Source organism: Amphibalanus amphitrite, unplaced genomic scaffold (assembly GCF_019059575.1).
Source record: "Amphibalanus amphitrite isolate SeventyFive unplaced genomic scaffold, NRLGWU_Aamphi_draft 001156F_arrow, whole genome shotgun sequence".
Classification (NCBI taxonomy): domain Eukaryota; kingdom Metazoa; phylum Arthropoda; class Thecostraca; order Balanomorpha; family Balanidae; genus Amphibalanus; species Amphibalanus amphitrite.
This window is the reverse complement of record NW_024882650.1, coordinates 18,224-44,999: the sequence shown is the minus strand read 5'-3', so window position 1 is coordinate 44,999 and position 26,776 is coordinate 18,224. Positions and strand designations below refer to the sequence as shown.

Genomic DNA, 26,776 nt, shown 5'->3' with positions numbered 1-26,776 from the left:
AATTGGTAATTTATTGAAAACCATCGATGGTACATTGTTCGTCAAACACATACTTTGCTATCTGAGGTCACTGATACCAGGTCAGGTCACAGCGAGGTCAGGTCACCGGGGGTCACAATATCCCTCGCCCGTATTGGTGTTTTTCCAGCCGCGAACGTATAAGGGGGGAGGAGGGTTCCGTTGGACCCCCCCTTGCCGTTTCGCCCCTGATCGAGCTAGAGCTTCGCGGAAAAAACGAGCGTGTTGCCCGTGACGAAAGAAAGCCGATGATACCCAATTTTAAGGTCCTAGGTCATTGGTTGACCTTGCATGTCAGGTCAATGACCCCAAAGGCGGGAAAATCGGGACCTGTTAGATCGTCGTAAAGTGTGGTTGCTATAGGGTTTTTCGGGGTGCTGATCACGAATATCATGCTAGTTTTGATCACAGATGATGTCTTCATGTATTTAGGCCAGGTCGGGTCAGGTCAGGTCAGGTCAACCAGTAAGGGTATTCGTAGTAGGTGGCAACCGCCTCTGACAGCTTCGTAATATGTTACGAAGGCACCAAAACTACTTCGTAAATGTTCAAATGGTTGCTAAATTCGAATTCAGCTCCAAAAACTGGCCTAGAAACATGTAAAACTCGAAAATGTGAACCGAGGTCATCAAAGGTCAATTACCTGACCTGACCTTCAGGTGACCTTGACGTCCACCCTAATGCATGGGGGCAACATCATATCACATGTTTGAACGCTTGAAACCACGAAAAGACTGCAAACGCCCGGCTAATGCGAGCCGACATACGCCGAATCGCGATTCCAGCCAAACATGGTCTCGAAAAGTAGGTCACAGGTCAAAGGTCATTTGGGTCCGGGTCATGAAATTTTCAGGGTAGGTGTGAAATTGATGAACGCGAGGGTACTGAAAGTTTCGCCGCGATCAGCCGCTTTTTACGCGAGTTATTCGCGAAAAACCATGGGGGGTCCGTTCGACCCCCCCCCCCCTATACGGGCGAGGGATATGAAAGTGTGGTGTGATACATGTTTTATGGTCCATTTTACAAGACAAATGCGATTATGTGGGTTAGGCAGCCTTTGGGGCCAGCCTGGGTCACATTTTGGTGAAGGTCAGGTCAAGGTCAGGTCAAATTAGGTCAAATTTCAAAGTTGATATTTTTGCATAAAATGGGTATCGATTCGATGCAGCTCGTCACGGGGAGTCTAATGGTGGTCTTTGTTCTGCTCTACGAGGTCTAAAATTGCCAAAAATTAAGTTCGAAAATTTGACGTCATCATTTCTGAACAGTTTTTTTGCTATAACTTGGCCAAAAAACGAGGTATCGATATGAAATTTGGTATGTAGATAGAAGACGGCAGGTACTATCACAAATATTCCGGTTTTTTTTCGAAACTCAAAAAACTTTTTGATTTTTCGGCTAATATATAAAAAAAAATGTTTTTTTTATTTTTAGGGGTCAAAACTCAAGAATCTCAAAAATCCGAGATGGCAGTTTTGTAGCCCTGTCAATTCTACACCTTTCAAGTGCTGACCATTTTTCTGTATCTTCAAAGCTGTAGGCCTGACAGGTCTTCTCGCGAAAGGTCTTTTTTCGGTCGAAAATGACAGAACATGACGTCATTCTGACGTCATTTGTGGCCGTCCTATCATAGCCTCTGGAAAAATTTTTAGTCACAATGTGTAAAATTGATGCCCGGAGGGGTTCTGAAAGTTTGGTGGCGATATCTCTAGCCGTTTAGGAGATATCGACGGACAAGGACAGGGAGGGGCCGTTTCGCCCCCCCCCCCCCCTACGGGGCGCGGGTTTTGATTAATTACCTATGTGAGGAATAAGCTATAACGCTGTGAAATACGCTGAAGTATGATATCTGCAAAGGGATTAATGTAATCAGCTGCTTTATGTTGGAATCTATTAACACGCGCAGTGGAAGGGGGGGGGGGCGGATTTCGCCCACCCCTCCTGTTTTTCGCCAATAACTCGCGCCGCAAACATAATATTAATGTGAAATTTTGGCTACCTGTCCAAAATTAAATTGCGGATCTTCTCGTGCAAGAAATAAGAAAATCGGTTCACAACTTTTCTAGTAATGGCGGTGTAAAGTCAAACATCCTGCCGCCGCGGCGCCGCGGCGGCGCGGCGGCCGGCGCTATCCGTTACGCGCCGCCTGAATTGTAGACTGTGCCGGGGCGGGACGGTTCCGTCTTTACATCGCGCTCCCAGGCGCGTAACCACCACTGGGGACACCGGGGACCAGTCCCCAGTAACTTTTGGGTTACTGGGGACCGTCCCCAGTAAAACCGACGACCTCCTCAGTTTGCTTAAATAGCCAAATATTGTCTCTAAATCGACGTGAAGAGTAATATGTAGTCAACGGAAGACAAAACAATGGATGGATGGAACAAAATGGATGTTTTGTTTAGCCAACGCCCAAGTGGGCCCCTCAGCCAATTTCGCCATAGGGGTTGGGGCCTGGGGGCTTTTTGGCCACACCAGATTATCTCGGAAAGTAAGCAAGCTAGAAAGACGCGGTAAAAAGCAACAGAGAGCTCGCTACAGTATCTTTCAAGAATAACCTATGTCATGTTTTATCGTCATCGCTGAGGTCACTGGTGGTCACTAAAGCTAAAACTCTCACGAACTTTTGTTCCCAATTTTGACAACTTTTCACAAATCGGCGCATAAGTCAGGAACCAATAGAGCTGCGTGCTGCGGAAAGCGCATTCGATAGCTGTTTCAAAGGCCTTTCTGAGTAATGCTCTCAGATTTGACCTGAGGTCAACGGTTTAGCTTCCAGGCTAGCGTTTCATTAATGCCGCATTTGCCGTTGCTGAAACTCGTTGGCTATATTTCTGGCTAACATTTTTTCACGCCGGCGGATATTTTTTCGCCTGATTGGTGAAACTCGTCAGCGGTTTTTTGATAGAAAAATTGCGTCAGGCGGCTATTTTTCTGTTGGTATAGCTGACCTCTGGTGACCTGACCTTAGGTGACCCGGGGTAAAAAATTCACAGACGATGCGAAATTTAGGTATCATAACCTATACCAAGTTTCGCGGCGGTGCGCGCCACGGTTACACGCGCAAAAAAAAACTGGCAGGTCTGGCCAAAAACGTCCCCCCCCTCAGGCAAATGCTGATCCTAAAATATAATATTTGGTCTTCGCGGCCCTCCATGTGGTCCCCAGTAACTTCAGACTCGTGGTTACGCGCCTGCGCGCTCCTTACTGCTGATTACATTAGATTCGCATCAAATTTGGTGAGAAGACTGAGAATTGTACAGGCAAACATATGGTCAAAGAATTTTGAAAATCGGCCGGTAACAACTTGAGTTATGAGTGTGTAAACACAAAAATGTGATTGCCGCGTTTCCCGCGTCGGCCGATGCCGCTTCAGCCGGCGACATCTTACCCTTAGCAGGCTTCTAACTGCCATATTGATTGTTGGAGTAACTAGAAATTCACCATACATACTCGCAAATGTTTGGCCTTTCGTACAGTGAAAGAAAAAAGAAAATCGGCCGGTAACTTTTTGAGTTAGCGGCGTGTAAACGCAAAAAAGTCGCTCATATGGCAGATTTGACCACATTTGACCTCATTTGACCTTGAAGATATTGACCTAGGGTCATGAAATTCACAAACAACAGAGTTCCCTATGGCCTCCACCTACCCTCCGAATTTCGTTTTTCTAGCTCCAGTGGGAGCTGAGATCTTAGGGGGGGGCGACATCCCCCCCTTCCACTGGGCGTAGTACTCGCAACCCTTCCACTGCGCGTGTTAAAAAGCACTTACTTCCTGGACAAGAAGCTCTTCATACACGAATTACTTCTCATGAAGACGACGTATCTCCTATGCAGCCACACGAAGAAAGCACCAGCGAACCCGGCCACAGCCCTGCGAAACAATGCGAGTAAAGACGACTCAACAGTATTTATGCATTCACATCATGCACACACTCGAGCTATATGCGAGGCAACAAAGAATGCACCTAGTATGTCGCATGCTATATTTTGCGTCTTAGCATCCTTAAATAAATCATTTTGAACGCACGATTTATGTTGAATTATTCTGAAATCGTAGCTATATGCAACGATTCAATCTGATATGTGCATTACGTTACTCTTATCGGTGATCGTTACCATCATAGCATCACAGGAAAATGAATATAACCTGTCCAGATTACAGGTGTTACATTCATCAATAGTTACAAACCATATTATATATGCAATTACGTACCCAATTAAAGCAAATACGAATAGCTCTTGCGGATCGAATGGGAAATCCACCTTGAAATCCGTCTTGAATAAGGCAGTTATCGTTTCTGGAAAAAGATATGTGGTGAGATCACATGCTGGTGTGGATACGCACATCAGTCTCCAGCAGATGAACAGTGCTACCAACAAAACCCTTCACGAGACTTCGTTATCACCCTATGCACACACGCGGGACTGTGCGCTTTGCAACAGCACAATACATTTGAATACACATTAATTAAACACTGTTCAAAAAAATACTTCCAGCAATTACGAAAAGCCGCCATTACGTTATCCATGCGAGAAACTCATAATGCATTCATGTTTTGTGCGGTGCTATATGCACCATGCATATATCCTTCGCCCCAGTGGGGGGGGGGCATATGTTACCACCCTGTCGCGTTTTTCGCGTGTAAATAAAAAAGCGCGGCGCGTAGCGCCGCGCCGCTTGGGGTAGCTTTTTGTACATCAATTTTGGACAATGTGTGAAATTTTTGACCCCAGGTCATGTCAGGTCAGGTCACCAGGTCAAGTTAACTGACCAAGCCCAAAAAAAGTTTGCAATCATGTCCAGTCTGCAGTGTTTGTCAGAAAGGTTTCAAACTTGGTGGATTGCATGATGTTATGGGCGCCTACAATTTGTATATCTCGGATTTTTTTATATCCGTGACCTAAGGTCAGGTCAGTGGCGTGACCTTACCATTAGGGGAAGCGGGGGAACACCGCCACTGTGGGAAACACCGCCACCCCATCTGGCGGCGAAAGTATGAACTATAAAGTGTAAAAATCCGTTATTTCCTATTAACCGCACGAAGGTAAGCGTCTTCTGATTTGTGTTCCGGTGTTTCAGTGTAATCGAAGCTCATTGTGGGCATTTAAAGAAAAATGCACATTCTCTTATTAAAATTCGATGAGTTGGGAGCACTTTTGAATGTCTTTAAGTAAAGACTCATTTTGATTTACTTGATTACATCGAAAAATAACTGATCGGCTTTGTCCAGTAAGATAGGTTTGCTTGAACCGTGTAGTACATTCTTGCCGCTGGCGATTTTTGCTTGTGATCACTTATTGGGGAACACCGCCACCCCGTGGCGGTGTTACCCCAATTGAGGTTGCGGTGTTTCCTGTTCGTAGCGTGATAAGTGATGAAATTCCAAAGACACGCTTTACTTATGTTCGTAGATGTTTCTAAGTCGGGAATAAGCAGCTTATTTGACTTTTTACTTTATATTTTTCATGCATCCCGACCAAGCACTTGCCAGCTGTATAAAACTGGCAAACAGCTGATGAACCTATACCTATTTAGGTGTCCATTACCGATTATTTGCGAAAATTACCACGTTAGGCGGCACGCGTATTTACAAATTGCAACCGAGCTCCGCCGTGGGGTAAGGTGGGCAGGGGTTTTCGCACTACGGCTGCGGTTGAACTACCGTCTGTGGTAGAAACTTCAGGACGATGGCGCGTTTCATACGAAATCTGGCGCAATGTTTGTTTGCTTCTGTACTTGTACTGTTATTTGCTGTGAATTCTTGAAGTGGGAGTGTTTCAATAACAATTTATGGATTATTTGAGTTTCTTTATATAAACATAATACTGATATGATCAATTACTTAGTTTGGGAATTGATACCAGGGTTACCGCTGCTAGGGAAATTTCCCTTTTCTATGGAAATCAGCGAAGATCTAGGGATCTATGGATTTCACACGAAATCTAGGGAAATACCACAAACCCGAAAAATTGTTTTTTCAACAATCGAAATCATTTCTTAAAAATAAATTTAGTCCAAACCTTTTGATAGGAAGGATTCACAAGGACAGAGCCACCGCTAAGCGAAGCTTGTTGCGGTGACCCTGCCCTCTACCCTCCGATCGCGCAATTCCAGTTCTATGGCAGAATTTAGAGTCCAAAGTTAAACGTTCGCACATAGCCGCGCCCTCATAGACGGCCCCCTCACTGACTTCGCCTGGCTACGGCCTGCCACCAATCGCAACCATACCTGTCAGGAGGCCCATATATGTCCAGCGCCCGTCGCGCTTCGAACCCAGACTGTTATAAGCGGGAACGCATGCTCTCACCACGCGGAGTCCAATGCTCTACCAACTGAGCTACGGGATCGGCTCTCCAACGCTTCACCAACAGTGAGCTACGGGACCGGGTCTCCAACGCTCTTTGTTGTCTCCAACCCTTGTTGAGCGTTGTCTCCAACGCTCCATTGTTGTCATGAATTATTCTTCCGCATGTCATATCAAATAAATATGGGAACATTTTTCACAAAATTCAAGTTTGATGCTCTCGTTTTAAAGATATAAAGGGAATTAGGTACATATGTATGCATGTATATATAATGCTTGCTATTATTTCAAAACAAACTCCTTCTGCTTTGTACCATTTCGGGTGCGGCTAATTTTTTACATCAAAGTTTTTGTTTTAGCGCGATTTTTACAATGTCTAGCGCGTATCACTTCCATACGGTCAAACTGACGGTGCAAAATCAAATAGGTAATGCATCGACTCTAGTGATGTCAATAACGGAAAATCGGAATACCGATACCAAATCAAATGCCAACCGAAACCACGGGAAAATACCGAAACCAAACCAACTTGGAGAAATGAGGGAAATACCAATTTTTTACCGATTTCTTAGCCTCTTATACATTAGTGAGGGTTTATGATACCAACAAAATACCAAACACATTACGATTGAAATACCAAATACCAAGTTGGTATCGGTTTGGTATCGGTAGGTATACCAAAAAGTTGGTATCCGATTGACATCTCTAATCGACTCGTCTCTTACGCCAGCACTACCGCTTCCCATACGGTAGTTTCCCGCGTCGGCCGCAACACACCACAATTTGCGATACCTATACCACAAAATTATATTATACCACATACAGTGATTTGCTATACCTATGCCAGCCATTTCATTAGAATCTCTGACGCTAACGTCACAGAATGTAGTTCATTGCTGTTTTGGGACGCAACGACTATAACACGAATGGTTAAAATGATGAAAGTACGTCAAATTCCATGAAAAGAACCGCATCTAGGGAAATGATTTTCAAAATAGGGAAATTTTCGTGAGAATCTGGGGAAACCAGCGAGACGCCAGCGGTAACGCTGATTGATACACATTTTGTAGAGATTTGTCTGGCAAATGGTGTAACAAACCTCAAGCCTATCATGATCTGAAGCTGTTATAGGTAACATCAAAATTGCTTCAATGTTACCTTGTACCTTGTTGGAAAGACTGGAGCATGGTTCAATATGATGCGTAAAAATTCAAGATTTGTGCGAAAGCTTGTGACTGAAGAACGAAAACAGTTTGATATGATGGCTCAATCAAACGTGGAAATGGACGACAAAAGTAGGGTTTCAACATTCCAGCATGTGAGAATAACTTCAGAAATTCATAGTTCTTGTAGTATTGCATTCTTCTTATGTACAGTTAATAGGTTTTGTTAGGGTATTTCAAATTCATTGTGTCAGTTGTGAGTTGAGACATAGATGGATTGCGGAAAGTTTTTTAGAATCATTGTATGGTTCCTAGCTAGGTACCTACTTGTTCGGTAAAAAGGTATGTGATGAATGCCATGAGAAGGTTTTTTATGATTTAATATATGGTCGTTGTTGTACCTACAAAAATGCAAGCTTACTAGCAACTAGTTTCTGAATCAAATCGAAAGTACCTATTTGCCATGAATGTAAATATGTACCTGCAAAGTATGTCAATAAATTTGTGTGATGTTGACCAGAGAGTTTTATCATCTGGGCATTTATGTCGCTTCCTACATTAGGTGTTAAGCATAGTAATTACGGATGAACTTTGTGCCAATATCTTCAATGCACATTGCACAATGTATTAGCATGTCTACAACCCTCACTGATCCTGCTATAGCTATCACCAGTATAACGCCTTATGGGGCGACTAACGGAGCGAGCGAGAGGGTGGGCCTTGCACGTGCGAAATTTCGAGGGGGTACCTCCAACTGACTTGTGCACGGCACCCTACTAACCGGTCTCTAGCGATGTGCCAAATTTGAGCACAATCGGCCCAGCCGTTCTCGAGATCTGGAAGCGGCACCCTGCACGTGCGCACGTGCAAAATGGGTCCCAACTGACTTGTGCACGGCACCCTACTAACTGGTCCCTAACCGTGTACCAAATTTGAGCGCCATCGGTCCAGCCGTTCTCGAGATCTGGAAACGACCCCTGCACGTGCGCACGTGCAGCAGCACCCCAACCTTAACACATGCAGATGAATTATCTGATGGAGACCTAACTGTGTACCGAGTTTCAATTCAATCGGCCCAGCCGTTGTGCCGTTATTGAGGTTGCAATTTTGGGGGTTCTTAAAAAATGTCCAACTTTACCACGCGCCACGTGCGGTGGTTGGCAAGAACGCATGGTGGCCATCACACCACAGAACTTTTACGTCCAAGTGACATTTAGTAAAGAAGACCGCTTGTCAATCGGATGTCCCGTTCCTAAGATATTAGCTTTTGAAGAGCGTCCCCACGGCCGGCCGGCCGGCCGGCCGGCCGCTCATACTCAGGATTTTCCCTTAATTCAGTATGAGACTCCGCTCGCTTCGCTCGCTCCGTAACTATAGGCATTTGGCACCAGCTTGACCAAGGGCATGAACTTCACAGTTGCACAACCTTTTGTTTTGTCATGTACCACCAGTCATTTTTTTTGTGCACCAGTCACTTTTTTGTGCACATAGCAGTGCACACAACAATGTGCAGAGGGCCTACACAAAAACAACATGATTAGTGTGCACTATGCACAGCATTGTACCCTGATTATTTGAATATTTTGACCACTCAACAGTCAACAGTCAGGAGATAATTATCTAATACCAGTATAACGCCTTTTGGGGCGACTAACGGAGCGAGCGAGAGGGTGGGCCTTGCACGTGCGAAATTGCGAGGGGGTACCTCCAACTGACTTGCGCACGGCACCCTACTAACTGGTCTCTAGCGATGTGCCAAATTTGGGCACAATCGGCCCAGCCGTTCTCGAGATCTGGAAGCGGCACCCTGCACGTGCGCACGTGCAAAATGGGTCCCAACTGGCTTGTGCACGGCACCCTACTAACCGGTCCCTAACCGTGTACCAAATTTGAGCGCAATCGGTCCAGCCGTTCCCGAGATCTGGAAACGACCCCTGCACGTGCGCACGTGCAGCAGCACCCCAACTCTGGCACATGTATATGCAGTGCCTAGTGGGTGCCTACCTACATGCCAACTTTCAGCGCAATCGGCCAAGTAGTTACCGAGATATTGCAACAATTACAAAACTGACACCTCTTCGTTTTGCACGTGGCACGTGCATAAGGGGTCACCCACATGCATCGGGAATAGTCCAATACTTGGTAGAAGGAATGAAGCTACCCTACAAAAATTATTGCGTGTAAATCGGTCAAGTGGTTGCTGAGATATAAGCCTCGCAAAAGCGTGACCACGGCCGGCCGGCCGGCCGCTCATACTCAGAAATTTCCGTTAATCTAAGGAAAGACTACGCTCGCTTCCCTCGCTCCGTAATCACATTTATTATAATAATAATAATAATAATACATGTTTATTTCATACCATACGTGGTACATATAGGCGAACACTAAAACAAACACACACAGACACACCACCAAACAACCAATACACAAGCCAGGTACTCTTTCCTCAGAGAGATGCACTGGTCATAAGACACGGTTGCGTCGTTCCATAACGAATCTTGCTATGTGTGCAACAAAAACATTGAATAGATCTGGCGACGAAGTGGCATATAAGTTGAGATTCAGCAAATCGTACTTTTGGCGATGTTTTGTATGCATACGGGCAGACAAGCCGTTGCTCCCGATGGAACTGGCTAGCAAGGCCACAATCAGTGTGTTGGAGGCCTGTGAGAGTCGAAGCCAAAAGACTAACTGGCGATAGGTGATTTGCATTGGGCAGGTCAGCATGTGAAGATCGTGACACAGATCATGATTCCTACTCCACCGAGGGACTTTGACAAGCTTCTTGAGACAACTGTGGTATGCTATACACAACTCTCGAAACGTTTGCTGGTCACGATACACGTTCCAGAGCTCACTTTACATTATACATCACTTGTCAAACAAAAGCATGATGACACACATTTTGACAAGCAATCATGGTAGTATTCCAATAAGTTGGACAGTCACCTCCCTGGGCGTCATTTTTCCGGGAAGGTACCTCTGCAGTGTTGTGGTAGGCTAGGTTGAATTGGGTTAAGTTAGGCGAAGTAAGGTGGTTAGGACCAGGTCAGACCGTAAGGCCTGGTCAGGTTGATTTTAATCTTTCATTCTAATTTGACATAGATACCTATTCCCTATGTTTTTGCTCCAGCCTGAATTTCATTAGGTAATGAGTTAATTTTGCTTTGTTTTTATCTGTCTTGTTTTGTGTTTTTGTCCCTTATATTTTGCCCCATAGGCAAGGGTGGATCTTTTCCAGGAAAGGTGGTGGAGCATGATTGGAGGCGCTCAACCAGACGGCATAGGAGGGCACGATTTCTGAACGCGCACTGATGCCTGATTCAAGCCACGCTGTCTTCATGCGGGGCGGCGCGCTACTTAAAAGTCCCTAAAAGAACGGGAAATGATGCCGATAGAACCTTCAATCATTCTGGGCTAACGCTTATGACTTGGAAAAAGTCGCGATCCCAATTCAATCGAAAACCTGTGGGCTCTTGTTCAGCAGGAGGTGTATGAAGAGCCACCCGCCATAAGCACTGCTCAACCGCAGGCACAGGTTTAGACGGCGTTGGTCCGCATCAAAGCCAGTGTGCTGGAGAATTCATTGGCTGAAATGCTCCAGAACGTTCACCACTGTGTTTTTATGAAAGGTGGCTACAAGCTCAGTTAAAAGAAAAAGTACCAGATTGTTTTGCTTTTTAATTACAGCGGGAAGAAAGGTGTCCGGATAATTTCGTTACACCCCCTGTAATGTTCAAATCCTCCTCCTATAATTGGGACAACACAAGAGCCCGTTGGAGGGAGGCCTGAATAAAAAAATAGTTGCTAAATTCGAAATCAGCTCCAAAAACTAGCCTAGAAACATGTAAAACTCGAAAAAGGAACCGAGGTCATCAAAGGTCATTGAGCTGACCTGACCTTCAGGTGACCTTGACACCCACCCTAATGCATGGGACCAGCATCATATCACATGTTTCAACGCTTGAAACCACGTGAAGACTGCAACCGCGCGGCTAATGCGATCCGACATACGCCGAATCGCGATTCGGGCCAAACATGGTCTCGAGAAATAGGTCACAGGTCAAAGGTCATTAAGGTCAGGGTCATGAAATTTTCAGGGTAGGTGTAAAATTGATAAAATCGGGGGCATTGAAATTTTCGTCGCGATCGGACGGTTTTTACACGAGTTACTCACGAAAAACCGATAAAGCGCACCCAAAAAGGCAGAAATATGCACATGCGATATCCTATACTGCAAAAAAGTGCATCATTTTTTAACGTCGCCGACAAATTGTAATTACCCTAAGCTCAGGCAGATGTATGGAAGAAAATGCCCCAAGTGAAATACACTACGGCGGAAATAAAATACCCTACGGCGGAGCTCGGTTGCAATTTGTAAATACGCAGGCGGCACGGGCGGACATCGATAGTAGCGCCTCTATCGGTCACTAGGGAAAGCTTGGCTGTAGGCGACGAAATACCGGCTGAGTTGTCACACGTTGAATAGGTTTAGGCATAGACATCAGTCTTGTGAAAAAGTTGAACTTTTGCCTTCAATATTTCTACAGGCAATTTTAGAAGTGTCTTCACATAGATTACAAAACCATTTAGATTATTCTATTCACTTCAAGCCTTTCCTATTGTTCTTGACGAGATGCGGGAACTATTTCTAATTAGTGTTTCTAGCTTAGTAAAAGAACATATTATGCAAACGATGAAAAGCATAAATGGATGATTTTATATGCAATTTTTTCTAACAATTAATGGTAAATTATCTACATATCAAGGAAAAGATGCATGCTAACTGATAAATTAAAGTTCTTGGGGCCAGTTGTTTTCCTCTTTTCTTACGTCGCCCCAATGGCCGCGAATACACTAGTGATAACGCCTATCGACTTACCGACAGGAAACTCATCGCACGCGATCTCTGAACAATTAAAAGCTTTCGTAGGGATGGGTTGGGTTAACATCAACACCGGTGGCGGGGTTACCCACACAATTTGTAGGCGGCAAATATGCAAGGTATTTTTAAAAGTCGTGATACATGAAAACCTTTTAGGAGCATGCAAAATAAGTACCTAAAACACGTGAGCAAATGTTTAAATATTGTAACCAAGACAATAACTACCAAGAGACTTCACACATATTCTCTCATTTTGGCGAAAAGCTTAGGGGGGCGGTGTTACCCCCGCTTCCCCTATAAGGCAATGGAGAAAAATGAAAATGCCTCTAGATCCGTGTGTACGCATAGGAACAGTCCAACTATTTCAGAATCACAATGATTTAGTCCACTCGTGATGACCAAGGTGTCATTTTTGCTGATAGCCTCTAGACAGGTCATCCGAGGTCACTTGAGGCTACAAACACTTTTTTTGTCAATAACTCGCGATTGGAAAGAGATAGAACGCTGGGGATGGTCTCATTGTGTTTGTCTTGTTGAGACGCATCGACTGATATGCAACATGACCTTTTCCGGTCAGGTCATGACCTTGACCTGAGGTCAAATTTTCAAGTTGACCTTTCAAGGTCAAATTATAGTTCATTCGACGCGTCTCGGCGAGGGGAACACGATTCTGGCAATAGAAATGCCGTGCCTTTTTGTAGTCAAAAGTTATTGTCGAAAAACACTTTTCGTAAAAACAGCTATTTTTGAAGTTTTTGCCCTCTGGAGGCTAAACCGTTGACCTGAGGTCAATATTGATTATGACCTTTTCAAAAGAAGAGCTCAAAAGCTATCGTTTTCTGTTCCATACGTTTTTCTAGCTACCATAGTTCCTGAGCTAGCGGCATGTTTTCTGAAAAATATAATGACAATCGGCAAATTTTGACCTTTGATGACCTCTGGTGACCCCAATATTGCTCTAAGGTGAAAAATGACTGAAATACTTTCAAACGTACGCATTGAGAGCTATCGACTGCTTTTTACCGCGTCTTTCTATCCCTCTTAGTTTTTGAGTTAGAGGTGGATGGTAACATATGCCCCCCCCCCCCCCCCCCCACTAGGGCGAAGTTGGCTGAGACCGCCACTGGGGCGCGGGATATATCACAGCCTTCCTTCGTCCACAGCTGCACTTCATACACTCATCCTTAAGCACACATCTATACATACATCCACAAGCATACACTTACCAGCACCCCTAAATATCTCTTCCCAAATCCCATTCCTTTGTCAGTCCAATATTGAGTCAAATCATGCACAGCACCGCTCTGGCATGCCACTTATCGACCCTATCCCTACTACTCATCCTTGAACTACATGTACATACAGTACCCACTCAAAATCCTATACATTCATCATCGAACCATACACAGCTCCATTGGAAGGCATACCTTCATCCTCGAACCATACAGCCAGCAGTCGGAACACCATTGCCCCGCACACGGCAGCGAAGAATCCGCGCCAGTAGTTTCGAACGGCAAAGTACACCGATGTGACTTCTATGCTGAACAGCACACCTGCCAGAAGCAGAGATGGTTTTGTTAGAGAAACGTTGCTGAAATACGAGTATTGCGATGGAGGTTGGTTTGGGTAGCATACGTAACTGTCTGGCATCGTTGTTTAACTATGCTTATTATTAATTAGCTCTTGCTACCACTCTAAAATGCCGATGATAGACCCATTACGCTAGACAATGCAAGATATCGAGGCATTACACAATGCAAGTGGTAAGGCAAGCCCGCCAGACTCCAGAGCGATGCGGAACAGCGCTAGTCAGTCGGGGCGCATCATCGTAGCTCCAAATTCTGCCGCTCTGAGCGCTGGGGTCACTGTCGGAGGTGTCGCTAGCTACATGATGGTCAGTCGGAACGGACCACCATGAGCTGCTAGAACAAGGGCACGTCAGCATTGCATAACGTAACGCAGACCCTAGCCTCAGTGTGCGCACGGTGCGTGAATCAAAGAAAACATCGCTCACAATAAGTCAGTGTGTTTTGTTTTGATTTGTTTCTGTTCTTGCTTGATTCAGCGAAAGGACGGTGTTTGTGAAGTTAAATGTGTCCGGAAACATAGGTATTTGAGTATCTTTTTTGCTACGTAACGGTGACGTAACTATTACGTAAAAAGAGACATCGGTTTTATTTTCTGCTAGCCTGTTCGCAATACGTTTTCATGCTGTCACTACTGAAGTCAGTCTGCCAATCGCTGTTTTCTTTCCGTACCCAAAAATGTTGATATCTAGCAAATCGGAAAGAGCCTTTAGCGAAAAAAAAATAAAACCCCTGCAGTTAAAAGAGGCAGTCTCTTAAGCGTGCAGTTATTCTAGACGAGCCTATGCTATCAAACATCCGCAAGCATGTCACATCCAGAACTGAATTTACTTTGCTATTGTTAAGACCCCATTTTCATTAGCAAAACGATAACTAGGTGTGAACCCCTGCAGTAAAAAAAATGAAACAAATTTACAAAGCTCTCAGTAGGGCTATCGGCGGACCCTACCACCCGTAGGGGGCGGGGGCGTTTCGCCCCCCCCCTAATATTTCGGAAATTTACCGGCCGATTTTCAAAATTCAAACGGCGTTCGATGGCCCCATCGGGGAACTACCATGTGACCAAATTTCATTGACCTAGGTCAAACCGATGACTCACAGGTCAGGTCAAACGTCGGATTTTCACCGTTCACAGGCATTTCAAGAAATGTGTTGTGAAGTCGAGTAAATTGGTAAGTTATTGAAAACCATCGATGGTACATTGCTCGTCAAACACATACTTTGCTCTCTGAGGTCACTGATACCAGGTCAGGTAACAGAGGTCAGGTCACTGGGGGTCACAATGTCAAAGTGTCGTGTGATACATGTTTTATGGTCCATTTTACATGACAAATGCGATTATGTGGGTCAGGCAGCCTTTGGGGCCAGCTTATGTCACGAATTGGTAAAAGTCAGGTCAACGGCAGGTCAAATTAGGTCAAATGTGAAAGTTAATATTTTTGCATAAAATGGGTATCGATTCGATGCAGCTCGTCACAGAGAGTCTAATGGTGGTCTTTGTTTTGCTATACATGGCCTAGAATTGCCAAAAATTGAGTTTGAAAATTTTACGTTATCATTTTTGAACAGTTTTTTTCGCTATACCTAACTTGGCCAAAAAGCGAGATATCGATCTGAAATTATGCGGTGAAATTATGTGGTATGCGGATAGAAGACGGTAAGTACTATCACATATACATATTCCGATTTTTTCGAAACTAAAAAAAATGATTTTTTGGCTAATATATAAAACATGTTTTTTTTTGGGGGGGGGCTCAACAATGAAAATTTTCAAAAATCCGACATAGTCATTTTGTAGCCCTGTCGATTCCACACCTTTTATGTCTTAATCATTTTTCTGTATCTTCAAAACTGTAGGCCTGAGAGTCTCGAAGGTCTTTTTTCGGTCGAAAATGGCAGAACATGACGTCATTCTGACGTCATTTGTGGCCAACCTATCATAGCCTCTGGAAAAATTATTGGTCACAATGTGTAAAATTGATGCCCGGAGGGGTCCTAAAAGTTTGGTGGCGATACCTCTAGTCGTTGAGGAGATATCGACGGAAAAGGACAGGGGGGGGGGGGGGCGTTTCGGCTCCCCCTACGGGGCGCGGGTTAAAGAATATATTTTTTGGGAATAAAGCAAAACTTGTCTTCCGCTTAGAGAGAAAAACTTTGTTTGTATACCTTGCTCTTTCACACGGAACATCTGGGTCAAGTTCAGTGACTTGACCACTACAATACAATCGAATGGGAAATGCGAAAAATGCACATTATACACCTATCTGTGCTGTATGTCTTTCTCTCCACGTCTCTGTCTTCCTTTCCCGCTCCCCCTTCCTCTCCCTCTTTCAACTTCTCTCTCTCCCTCTTTCAACTTCTCTCTCTCTCTCTCTCTCTCTCTCTCTCTCTCTCTCTCTCTCTCTCTCTCTCTCTCTCTCTCTCTCTCTCTCTCTCTCTCTCTCTCTCTCTCTCTGTCTCTCTCTGTCTCTCTCTCTCTCTCTCTCTCTCTCTCTCTCTCTCTCTCTCTCTCTCTCTCTCTCTCTCTCTCTCTCTCTCTCTCTCTCTCTCTCTCCCTCCCTCCCTCTCTCTCTCTCTCTCTCTCTCTCTCTCTCTCTCTCCTTCTCTCTGTCTCTCTCTGTCTCTGTCTCTCTCTCTCTCTCTCTCTCTCTCTCTCTCTCTCTCTCTCTCTCTCTCTCTCTCTCTCTCTCTCTCTCTCTCTCTCTCTTTCTCGCTCTCTTTCCTTCTCTTCGTTTCGTTTTCTCTATTTTCTCTCTCGTTCTCTCTCATTCACACACAAACAGGCAGTGATATTTCAATTTAGCCCGTCCACCAAGCCTAAAATACCATCAAAACTGTTCGGAGCAGACTTCTGTTCAGAAAACAAAACTGCACATTGTGGCTAGATGCGTCCTCATTTGAATGCATTGTGAAACACTCCCGCTAGAGGCAAACATCATCATCGTTTTCAGCGTGGTTTCATATGGGTTTTCTCTCACTATACCAGCTCTCTTCAAAAAATTACATCAAACAGTGGCGCAAGCAAAGATGGAAACGAATAATAACCCTCGCACTTGTCGGGGGGGGGGGGGTCGGATGGACCACCCCATCTTGGTTTTTTCGCAAATATCTACCTCACGCAAAAAGCGGCCGATCACGACGAAAATTCTAGTGCCCTCGAGATGATCACTTTAACACCTACTCTAAAAATGTCATGACCTTGACCGAAATGACCTTTGACCTGTGACCTATTTCTCGAGACCATGTTTGGCCGAAATCCCGATTATGCGTAGGAGCTATGACAAAAAAAGTAACGGGAATTTCTTTAGAACCTTAGAATTAAGAGAATTACCAAGAAATTTCTTATTGCCCCATTTTAATTAATTCTCTCCCAAGCACATGCAACATGGTGTTTGCTTCGGCTAAGCACGGAAGTAGTCGGCAAAATCATATTCTTTTAGGGGTTTCATAACCCTCGTCACGGTGTTCTTAACCCTCGCCCTGGCAGGGCATTTTTCATAACACGGCCTGGCAGGGGGGGGGGGTCGATGCGACCCCCCCCCCCCCTCGCGATTGGCTCCTATGGCACCTAGAAACACCAAATTTGGTAGGTAGGTGGGCCCCCTGGAGTTCTCGCCCCTGTGCAAATTTGGTTGCTCTAGGTCAATATTTAGGGGGTTTTGGGGGGTATAAATGTAAAAATTTCGCTAAAAACAGGTCAAATGTTTTTCGCTTATAACTTTTGATCTAATTAAGATAGGGCAAAAGGAAAAGCACCAGTGAACTCAGCACGTCAAGGCGCGTCGAATGATATACTTTTTAGCTTGCTTAAGTGTACTTAAAGTTTTTCTTAAATTTTAAGTAAACTTAAATTAATAAATTAAGTTCAAGTTAACCCGCGCCCGGCTGGGGGTCCTGGATTTCCACGCCCTGCTGGGGGGGGTGTTTGAACACCCCCCCTTGTAACTCGGCTCCTGGGCCACGTAGCGATACGCGGAAGGCGGCGTTCGAAAGAGCGTCAAAAATAATGACGAAATCACTTCGGTCAATTTTTTGGTCAGGTCAAAGGTCAGGTCACCAGAGGTCATTGAAGGCAAAATTTCGCCGATTTCCAGGTCGAATGTCGAAAATTTCCAAGAAGCCAATGCATAACTCGAGAACCAATAGAGTTACAGCGCCGCGGAAAAGAGCATTCGATAGCCCTATTAAAGCCCTTTCTGAGTAATTCTCTCAGATTTGACCTAACGTCAACGGTTTTGCCTGCAGGGGGCAAAAATTGCAAAAATAGCCGATTTTTTCGGAAAAAGTTTTTCTGCAATAACTTTTGACTCAAGCCTTGTACGAGCTTACTTTTACCGGCATTGTGTTCCTCTCGTCAAGACGCATCGAATGAACTATAAGTTGACCTTGAAAGGTCAACTTGAAAATTTGACCTCAGGTCAAGGTCATGACCTGACCGGAAAGGGTCATGTTGCATATCAGTCGATCCGTATCGTCAAGCTGAACACATCTAAGGCGTTTTCATCGCTCTAGCATGCCTCTATCAAAAGTTATTTGCGAAAAACTGTTAGATACCATTCGTGACCTAAGATGACCTCAGGGCATAAACAAGGGTCACTGACACCATTTTCATGTTCAGTGTGTCTGAACCACTTGTAATTCGGTGTTTGGGAGTGTTTATAATGTCTTTTGTCCAAAAGAGGCGCATTTCAATTTTCTCCCATTGACTTATAATGGGGAGGTCGCAAAATTGACCTGACCTTAGGTCATCGATATCAAAATTCTGAGATAAACATTTTGTACATGCTATTGCTCTTAGCAATCGCTGAAAGTTTCAAAGCGATCGGTAACTCGGTGTAGCTATGGAAGACATTGAAACTTTTTATGAGGTGAGGTCACTTCAAGTGACCTGGTGACCTGACCTTGAATGACCTTGGTCTGAAATTTTCACAACATGTGTAGAATTGATGTACGATAAGGTGTACCAAAAACGGCGGCGCTCCGCGCCGCCGTTTTTGAGATATTCGCGAAAAACCACAAGGGGGGGTGCTCAAACACCCCCCCCCCCCAGCAGGGCGCGGGTTAACCAAATTGCATCATATCGCATATCATTCGATTTGGCTGATCACCAGGAACACAATGATACCATTTTTAAGCTCTAGCGTCATTATGTGCCAAGTTATTGGCAAAAACGTCATTTGACCTCAGTTGACCTCATTTGACCTGACCCATGGATAAGTACACCAAACAAAGAAGCACCAAGTGACCTGCTGTTAAGTACCGTGGTTTCAAAGCACAAAAGTGATAGAACGAAGCGGATATCTCCAGTATTTTCCGAATTTAATATTTTCCCATAGGCTTAACATTACGACGTAATGACCTCTAACTGACCTCAGGTCAGTGACCTCAAAAAAGCCGGACTATATGTTACACAACTCGGTGAACTTAGCACATCCTGAAAGTTTGAAGGAAATCAGGCGAAAACTGTGAGTTGGACAGGTGCAAGAAGAAAATTGAAATTTGACCATGACCTTGTACCGGTTTTTCTGACCTGGTGACCTGACCCAAAGTCACCCGGACCTGAAATTTTCAGGTCATATGTAAAAAGGTTGCCCCATAGGCTGTGCCAAATTTGGCGGCGCTGCGCGCCGCCGTTTTTACGCTACCTTCGAAAAACCTTAGGGGGGGGTCGCATCGACCCCCCCTGCCAGGGCGAGGGTTAATCTAATTTAGGCACATTGTAGTCGGTAAAATCATATTCTTTTAGGATTTTCATAACCCTTGTCACGGTGTTCTTAATCTAATTTAGGCACATTGGGTGAGTTCCCTAAAGCTGACTTTTTAGTCAGGGAAAAAACAGAAGTACCATGATGCAAGATCTATTGAATACGATGGATGTTAGAGTCCTGCGGTCCGACTTTTGGTCAAAAATTACTTCCAATGAAGTGTTTTGTATGAGAGCGGTTGGCATGATGGAACAGTCATTCCTTACCCATGTAGCTCTCAACTCTCCGCATCCCCATTGCTGTAGCAAGGCGGTGCAAACATATTCCCTCATTATATCAAGCTCCTCTACTATCATTCCCACCACTTACATATATTAGTTGGTTTATCTTAGTTTATATTACTTTCTGAAGGCGGGCTTGAAACGTTTTTTTTTATTAGACAGTGCTAAAACAATAAAGAAGTAGGTGAATATCAGTCAAACATTTCTAGACACATTTTCTCAGGTTAGTATTCTCAGCTTGCGTAACCCTCGGAAGTGCAGCTACATATAGTGAGTCTATGTAGCCTGGATGGTGTATCTAGGCGGGCTTCATGGCGCCACAGCAGGTTTTGTGCAGCTCATAAGCCTTATGTTTATGTACCGTTATCGGTCATAGCTTGCACAGACGCTGAGACAACTGTTGCATTGGGGGCTACAGGCCGCCGGATGTAAAACGTTTCGCAGACCTGCATCGTCATATGTTTACAATTACTGTGCGAATTGCTGGAAGACCTTTCTCTACTGGTTATGTAACGCTGAAACTGCAACGAAACTTGAACAGCCCATGGGAAGAGGTAAAAATAAGTGAAATTATTTTTCGAGATCTGTCCGGATTTGCCCTCAACATTTCTTTCGACTTCGAGTTATCTTGAAAACCTGAGATCGACAGCATATATTACATCATATTATAGGATAAGTGCTCGCACAATTACCAGACGTGATACAAATGGAAAAATGCATAATCATAATCAGAATACCTAAGCAATGTTTTCAGTCTTTCACAAGAAGAACGAAAGCATGCGATGCCTAACACGCCCCTTTCAAGCCTGAGTATCCAAACATTTATATATTCGGGAACTGACAGTTATGCAGACGTCCCACGGGTGAGGCATGGCGGGCCGCGGGCTCAGACGCGAGCCCTCACGCTTACGGCTACCGATTGGGATGATCGGCGTTTTATGTAATGAGCGGTGAGCACGTTTGTTTATTGTTGCATGTCCCAAATGCGGCTCACGTTTCCTTATATAACGTGCTCCCTGCTAGCCAGCCGATAGGTACGAACCACTCGACTCCAGCCGTTTCCGCTTGCTCAAAAATAGCCATCAAGTGTTCAGTGGCTCTGTTTTGAGACACTCGCATACTTACGCAACAATGTGTGCAGCCTCAGGCAATTTCGCGGTCTGGTACTGATGCATTGACAGAGTGAATGAATGAGTGAATGAGCTGTCTCAATGTCGGTTCATTAGGAGGGCGTCCATTTATATTCGTGTAAGCCAAAATATCGTATAAAATTGGTTAATCGCGGTCCGAAACCGATTCGAATTCAAAGCAATTTCATCTTAGACCAAAACCGAAAACATGGTTAATTCTTTGTCATCAGAAAATCACAAAGACGACCTCCTACTTTAATGAGGATCAGGAGTTGAGAAAATAAATATCGCTACCAAACACTTGAACATATAAATGACTGGATATATTTAAAACGGCTGCATAACGATTACAAATCCTGAGATAACATAATCCTTCAAAAGTAACATCTGAGAACAAACATATCGTTGCTATTGATCGTGCCGTAGGACGTCAAAGTACGGCAGGTAACGCACCCATCTGTGGCGCGGGGCGGGCTATGTGGTCTTAGTCTCACGGGCCAGTTTGATGGCCCCCATTATACAGACCAGCGCAACGAAACAGCCGACCGCCGCCAGCGCCGTGGCAGCCATCGGGAAACCGTACATATCGGTGATAAAGCCGCCCAGCGTGGGTCCTATGACGTTTCCCGTGGAGAACACGGCGCCGAACACGGCTGATACGAACGAGTGCGTGACCAGGTTGTCCTCCATGCCGTGTGCCACGCACACGCGCACCATCCGGCTCATGATGGGGATGTAGGCGCCGCCAATGGCCGTCTCTCGGATCACCATGCCCAGTCCGAGCAGATACCAGGCGGGCTGCAGGCCGGCCAGAAGCGGGGACGGCGGGATCAGCAGGATGCCCAGCGCCGCGACCAGCAGGCACGGCGCCGTCAGGGCGTACGTGTTGGGCACGCGGTCCGAGATGCGGCCCCAGATCAGGCTCGAGACTGTGTAGCAGCTGGACGAGACGAGGAAGAAGAGGCCCAGCTGGGCCGGTGTGATGCCGAGCGCCACGCGTACGTACGGCTCGATGTTGGGGTCGAGGGCAGTCAGATACATGGCTACCACCAGCACTGCCGAGCAGCATATCCAGTTCTCGGCGGCGCTGAAGAAACGGAGCAGCCGTGCACCGGGCGGGCCGCGGCGAGCCGCCTCCCTATCCTCCGGCCCCGTCGAGTTGTCCTCGACGACAGGCATCAGCCAACGGTTGGCAAACGCAGTGACAAGCAGCCCGCAGCCGAGGACGTAGAACGGCGCCCCGTAGCCGGCCACGTGGTACAGGCCGCCGCCGAGCGCAGGTCCCAGCGAGAGGCCCACGCCCACCAGGGTCTCCGACACGCTCATGGCCGTGTTTGGGTTATCGGGGAACTGGTTGATGATGATCGCTCTGGCCGCCGTGTGCATGGCCGCCGTTCCGACCGCCTCCAGAGCGCGACACGTCAGACAGGCCGCGATGAACGCCATCGAGTCCTGGATGATCGGCAGCATTCCGAACGCCACCGTGGCGGCGCCGGCCACCGCCAGGCCGATGTTGTAGAGCCGCGTCACGCCGAGCACAGGCGCCACGCGGCCCATCACCGGGAACGCCAGCAACTGCGAGAGCGCGTAGCAGCTGAACACGGCGCCCGAGTAGGTCTGCGGCAGGTTGCGCCGGTGCGCCTCGTGCGGGAAGAACGGGATCATGACGGCGATGCAGCAGCCGGCCAGCAGACCTCCCACAGAGAGGCTACCGAGAATGCGCCGCTGCCGGCCGCTGAGCTTGGAGCTGCCGGGGGCGGGAGCGATTATCGCAGTGGCCTCGCTGTCGAGATCCGAGGACGCCGAGCCGGTCTTGCCGCCGGTGACTCCCAGGTTGGCCATCTCCGGAGGGACGAGGCGCCGCCATGTGCTCTCGGCGGCCGGCCTGGCGTCGCTGGTCTCGTCTGGAGAATCACTCGCCAGCAGGCCCTCCTCACAGGGCACCGCCGGCGGCGGAGTCGGGTCGCACGTCTCCTGGCCCATGGTGCACTGCACTGCGCTCGCTGGCACACAGACTCTCCCCGCAGCGGTCAGCGGCCGACTGGCTACCCGCTGAGTCACAGACGCGAGCCGGGTCGGCGGTGGTCCCCTCTGTCGGCGTCTGGCACCGTCCCGGTCCGCTCCCGCCCCGGCACTGCGCCCTGTGCCGCCCGGCCGGCCGACCTATCCGCGCCGCCCCATCCCCTCGCCTCCCCGGGCGGGCCGAACGCACGCAGAAACGAGACAGGGCCTGCTCAGCCTATTGACGGATGCCAGGCATTGAGTTCTAGTTTCTTAAGTACCTCGCCCGGTTTGCAGATAACAGTAAGCGACGCAGTCATCGGCCTGACTGGCGTCTGTTGATAGGAAATGCGATATGCTTATTTGTGTGTTTCTTCAAAACTATGTAGTCACGCGGGCCGGGTTCGAGTCGCCTGCGTTCTCTGAGAATAGCTGAGAGGAGTCAATCGTTGCAAAATAGAAAATTGCGAAAAGAAGCGACAGTCTGAGCCACCAATGCGAATGACACGGAACATATGACATGACACACGCACATATCATTCAATTCGGCGGATCATTAGCAAGCTCTCTATCAGGCTAGTTTACATAAATGTCTTGGAAGAGTGGATTTTTCAGATAATTATGACCTTTTATAACAAGGTACCCATATCTCGGAGATACACACAGGACCCAGAAACAGCACAGAAACAGATTCGGTTGGCCTTTTGCAACTCACTTTGTGGTTTGTTAGGGCTAGAATGATAAAGGTTTGACATATGGAGGTCTTGCATTATCAAAATTGTCTATATGTCTTTTATTTGCATCGCTGTGACATTACGCTATAAAATTACATAGTTGCGGATAGCTATAAGCACTCAACATGACTGTAAAGAAACCGCATTTGACTTACGATGCACTGCGTGACCCAAAATCTACATTAAAGACCTCGGTTTCAATTTTTTCCTAGAGCCGTTCAGTAATATATAATGATAATGAAAGCATTTTATAGAAATATGAATAAAGCACGCACAAATAATGTTCCCCTCATAAAATGGAATGACATGTTTCCAAGGAAAAGGTTTAAAATATAGAACAGAGTTGTGTAAAAAGGTTGTCATCAACGCCATTCTCCCATTACGTTAACCCTATTAGTGGCAGGCTCCTGGCTACCCCTATTAGTGGCAGGGGGGGGGGGCTGTTTACGACCCCCCCCCCCTTGATATCTCGAGATCTAACGGGCCGATTTTCAAAATTCAAACGGCATTCGATTTCGCTCAACGAGATCTACATTTCTAAAAAAAAAATTAAAAAATGTCAATAGGGGGGTAGAGGGAGGTAAAAACGGGCAAATTGCAGATACATTTTAGACTGTTTATCACGGCCAGGTTTCTGAACCAATCTTAACGCAACTTTTGCCGATCGATAGAGAATGAACCAGGAATTCACATGGATCCTAAAAATATGCATTTTCAAAAATCATAGGCGGATACAGATCATTGAGATTGGGGGTACACAAAAAGTATAGTAAATAAGGTTTTTGTTGGTACTGTTTCTAAAAAGGGTGGCAATGGTCTTGTTATGTTACAATTTTCTTATGAAAGAACGACTAAAATTGTATTGGTCATGCATAGGCGGTGTCAGGGCACCTATGTTGGGAGGTAAAAAATAACCCTCTTTTTGGACGCCTGGATCCGCCTATTATAGCAAAAACGTGTCAAAAGAGGATGCACAATAACTTTGTATGTGTTATCACATGATACCTTTCATTCACTGTTCGTAAAACTGGTGCAGCATCGTGATCTTCGCCCTAATGACTCGCTTCACGAATAAGACCCCCCAATTCCCAGTGCTCTGGAGCCGCCCCTGGTAAAGTTATGAACTTGAAATTTTCAGGGAATGTGCCCAATTTAGTTTTAGGAAAAGTCAGAAAATTTCAGCATCGTAGCTTCAGCTGTTTCGGAGATATTCCCGAAAAACCTGAGGGGTGGATAAAAACAACCCCCCCTGCCACTAATAGGGTTAAAATGGTGAGTTTTGGTATACTGAAATTATGCACACTCACGGTGGAGAATCCATTCTCGTCCGCGGTTCGGTTCTGTTCTATTCCTGTACCCTCCCGTCGGAGGACTCGGACCTATGCCAAAGCCGACGATTCCCGTCGTCCGCAGCTTTTTTCCGACCGTCCCGAGCACCTCCGGGCCACTAGGTATATGTGAGGGCCACAAACAAGCATGGCAAGGCTCCCAAGTAAACCACAGTCAACATAAAGGGAACGATCAAGGCTTAACCCTAGAACGCCTAGGGGGGGGGGGGTTGTATCAACCCCCCCCCCCTGAGGTTTTTTCGAAGTGCACGCTAAACGGCTTGTCGTAGCGGGCTGAAATTTTCCATACCCTCTGGGGCAACCTTTGCGCATCTTTTGCCGAAAAAAATTTGATCGGGTCATGTCAGGTCACGGAGTTATGACGTCATAAGAGGTACAGCCTCCGGCCGGATTTTCACAAACTGAGTGCCAACGCCCGAGGTTTCCTGCCGGTGGTACGGACATCGGTTGATGGATCGTGATGAAACTTCCCATGCATGTTGGGGCAAGTATTGGCTATCATATGGTATAAGAAATTTGACCGGGTCAGGTCAGGTCACGGAGCTATGACGTCACAAGAGGAACAGCGTCCGGTACTATTTTTGAAAAGCGCCCGAACCACTATTTTGCTAATTCTTGTCACCTCAATGGGAATATGCAGCAATATTAGCTTCTATAGGGAGCAAATGGACCTACCAAATCCAAAAATACAATCAGATTTCAAAAATTTAAATTTTGATTTTTCGAATTTCTGCCGCCGACTGTGACCTTGCCGACTTCCGGCGCTCCCAACGCGCCATTTTTAGAGCTAGGGAAACGAAATACATACCAAACGATAGAAAATTGATCAAGGAACACGATAGTGAAGGTTTCAAGTCGATATTTCCCACCGTTTTGCCGCAATCGCCACCGAAAGTTGAAAAAAGTCTATTTTTCCGAAAATTTGACCTTTGACCGGTCAAAAGTAGGTCAAATGTTGACCTAGGACCAAAAAATATACCACCAATCGCGAGATCTCGTTGAGAGCAATCCGTTGGTTTTTTCCGCTAAGCTCTACGACCTTCCGTTTCGAAACGCCAGGGGGGGTCGTAACAACCCCCCCCCCCCCTGGTCGTTCGTGTTATGAGAAATGGCCTGGTCGTGCGAGGGTTAACCCAGCAGGCGGTCGGCCTCCCGGCCACCTCCCGCGCGGTGGGGGGAGGCATATTTTTGCCCCCCGTATCTCCGAAACTACTGGACGGTTCCATAAAATTTAAACGGCGTTCGATAGCCCTGTCAAAGTTGTCGAAGAAAACCAAATTTCATTGACCTCAGGGTCACCGATGACGTCACAGGTCAGGTCAAAGATAACATGTTTCACCGTTCACGGGTCTTCTAGGGAATGTGCTATAACACCGAGAAAAACGCATTTTGTCGAAAATCAGCGATAGGGCGTCAGTTGCCTAGTACATATGTTGCTATTAGAGGTCACTGACAATACCACGTCAGGTCACAGGCCAGGTCACCAAGGGTCATCACATGAACCCAACTTTACTAAGGTTGTGCGATGCATGTTTTATGGCCAAATTTTCATTTCCAACTCAATGGTGTTGGTTATAAGACCATCAGGTACGGTTTAGGTCACTTTCTGGTGGAGGTCAG

General features: G+C 46.2%; 1 protein-coding gene across 1 annotated transcript in view; it reads right to left on the bottom strand.

The window, feature by feature from the left end:
- LOC122370659 (chloride channel protein 2-like) overlaps positions 1–26,776 on the bottom strand; it is an 88,599-nt gene that overhangs the window by 52,323 nt on the left and 9,500 nt on the right. Inside the window, exons 5-7 of the mRNA XM_043346449.1 lie at positions 13,798–13,923; positions 4,231–4,315; positions 3,787–3,888 (exon numbers count right to left, since the gene is read on the bottom strand). Coding sequence (XP_043202384.1) covers positions 3,787–3,888; positions 4,231–4,315; positions 13,798–13,923 — 313 coding nt within the window. The remainder of the gene's footprint in view (positions 1–3,786; positions 3,889–4,230; positions 4,316–13,797; positions 13,924–26,776) is intronic.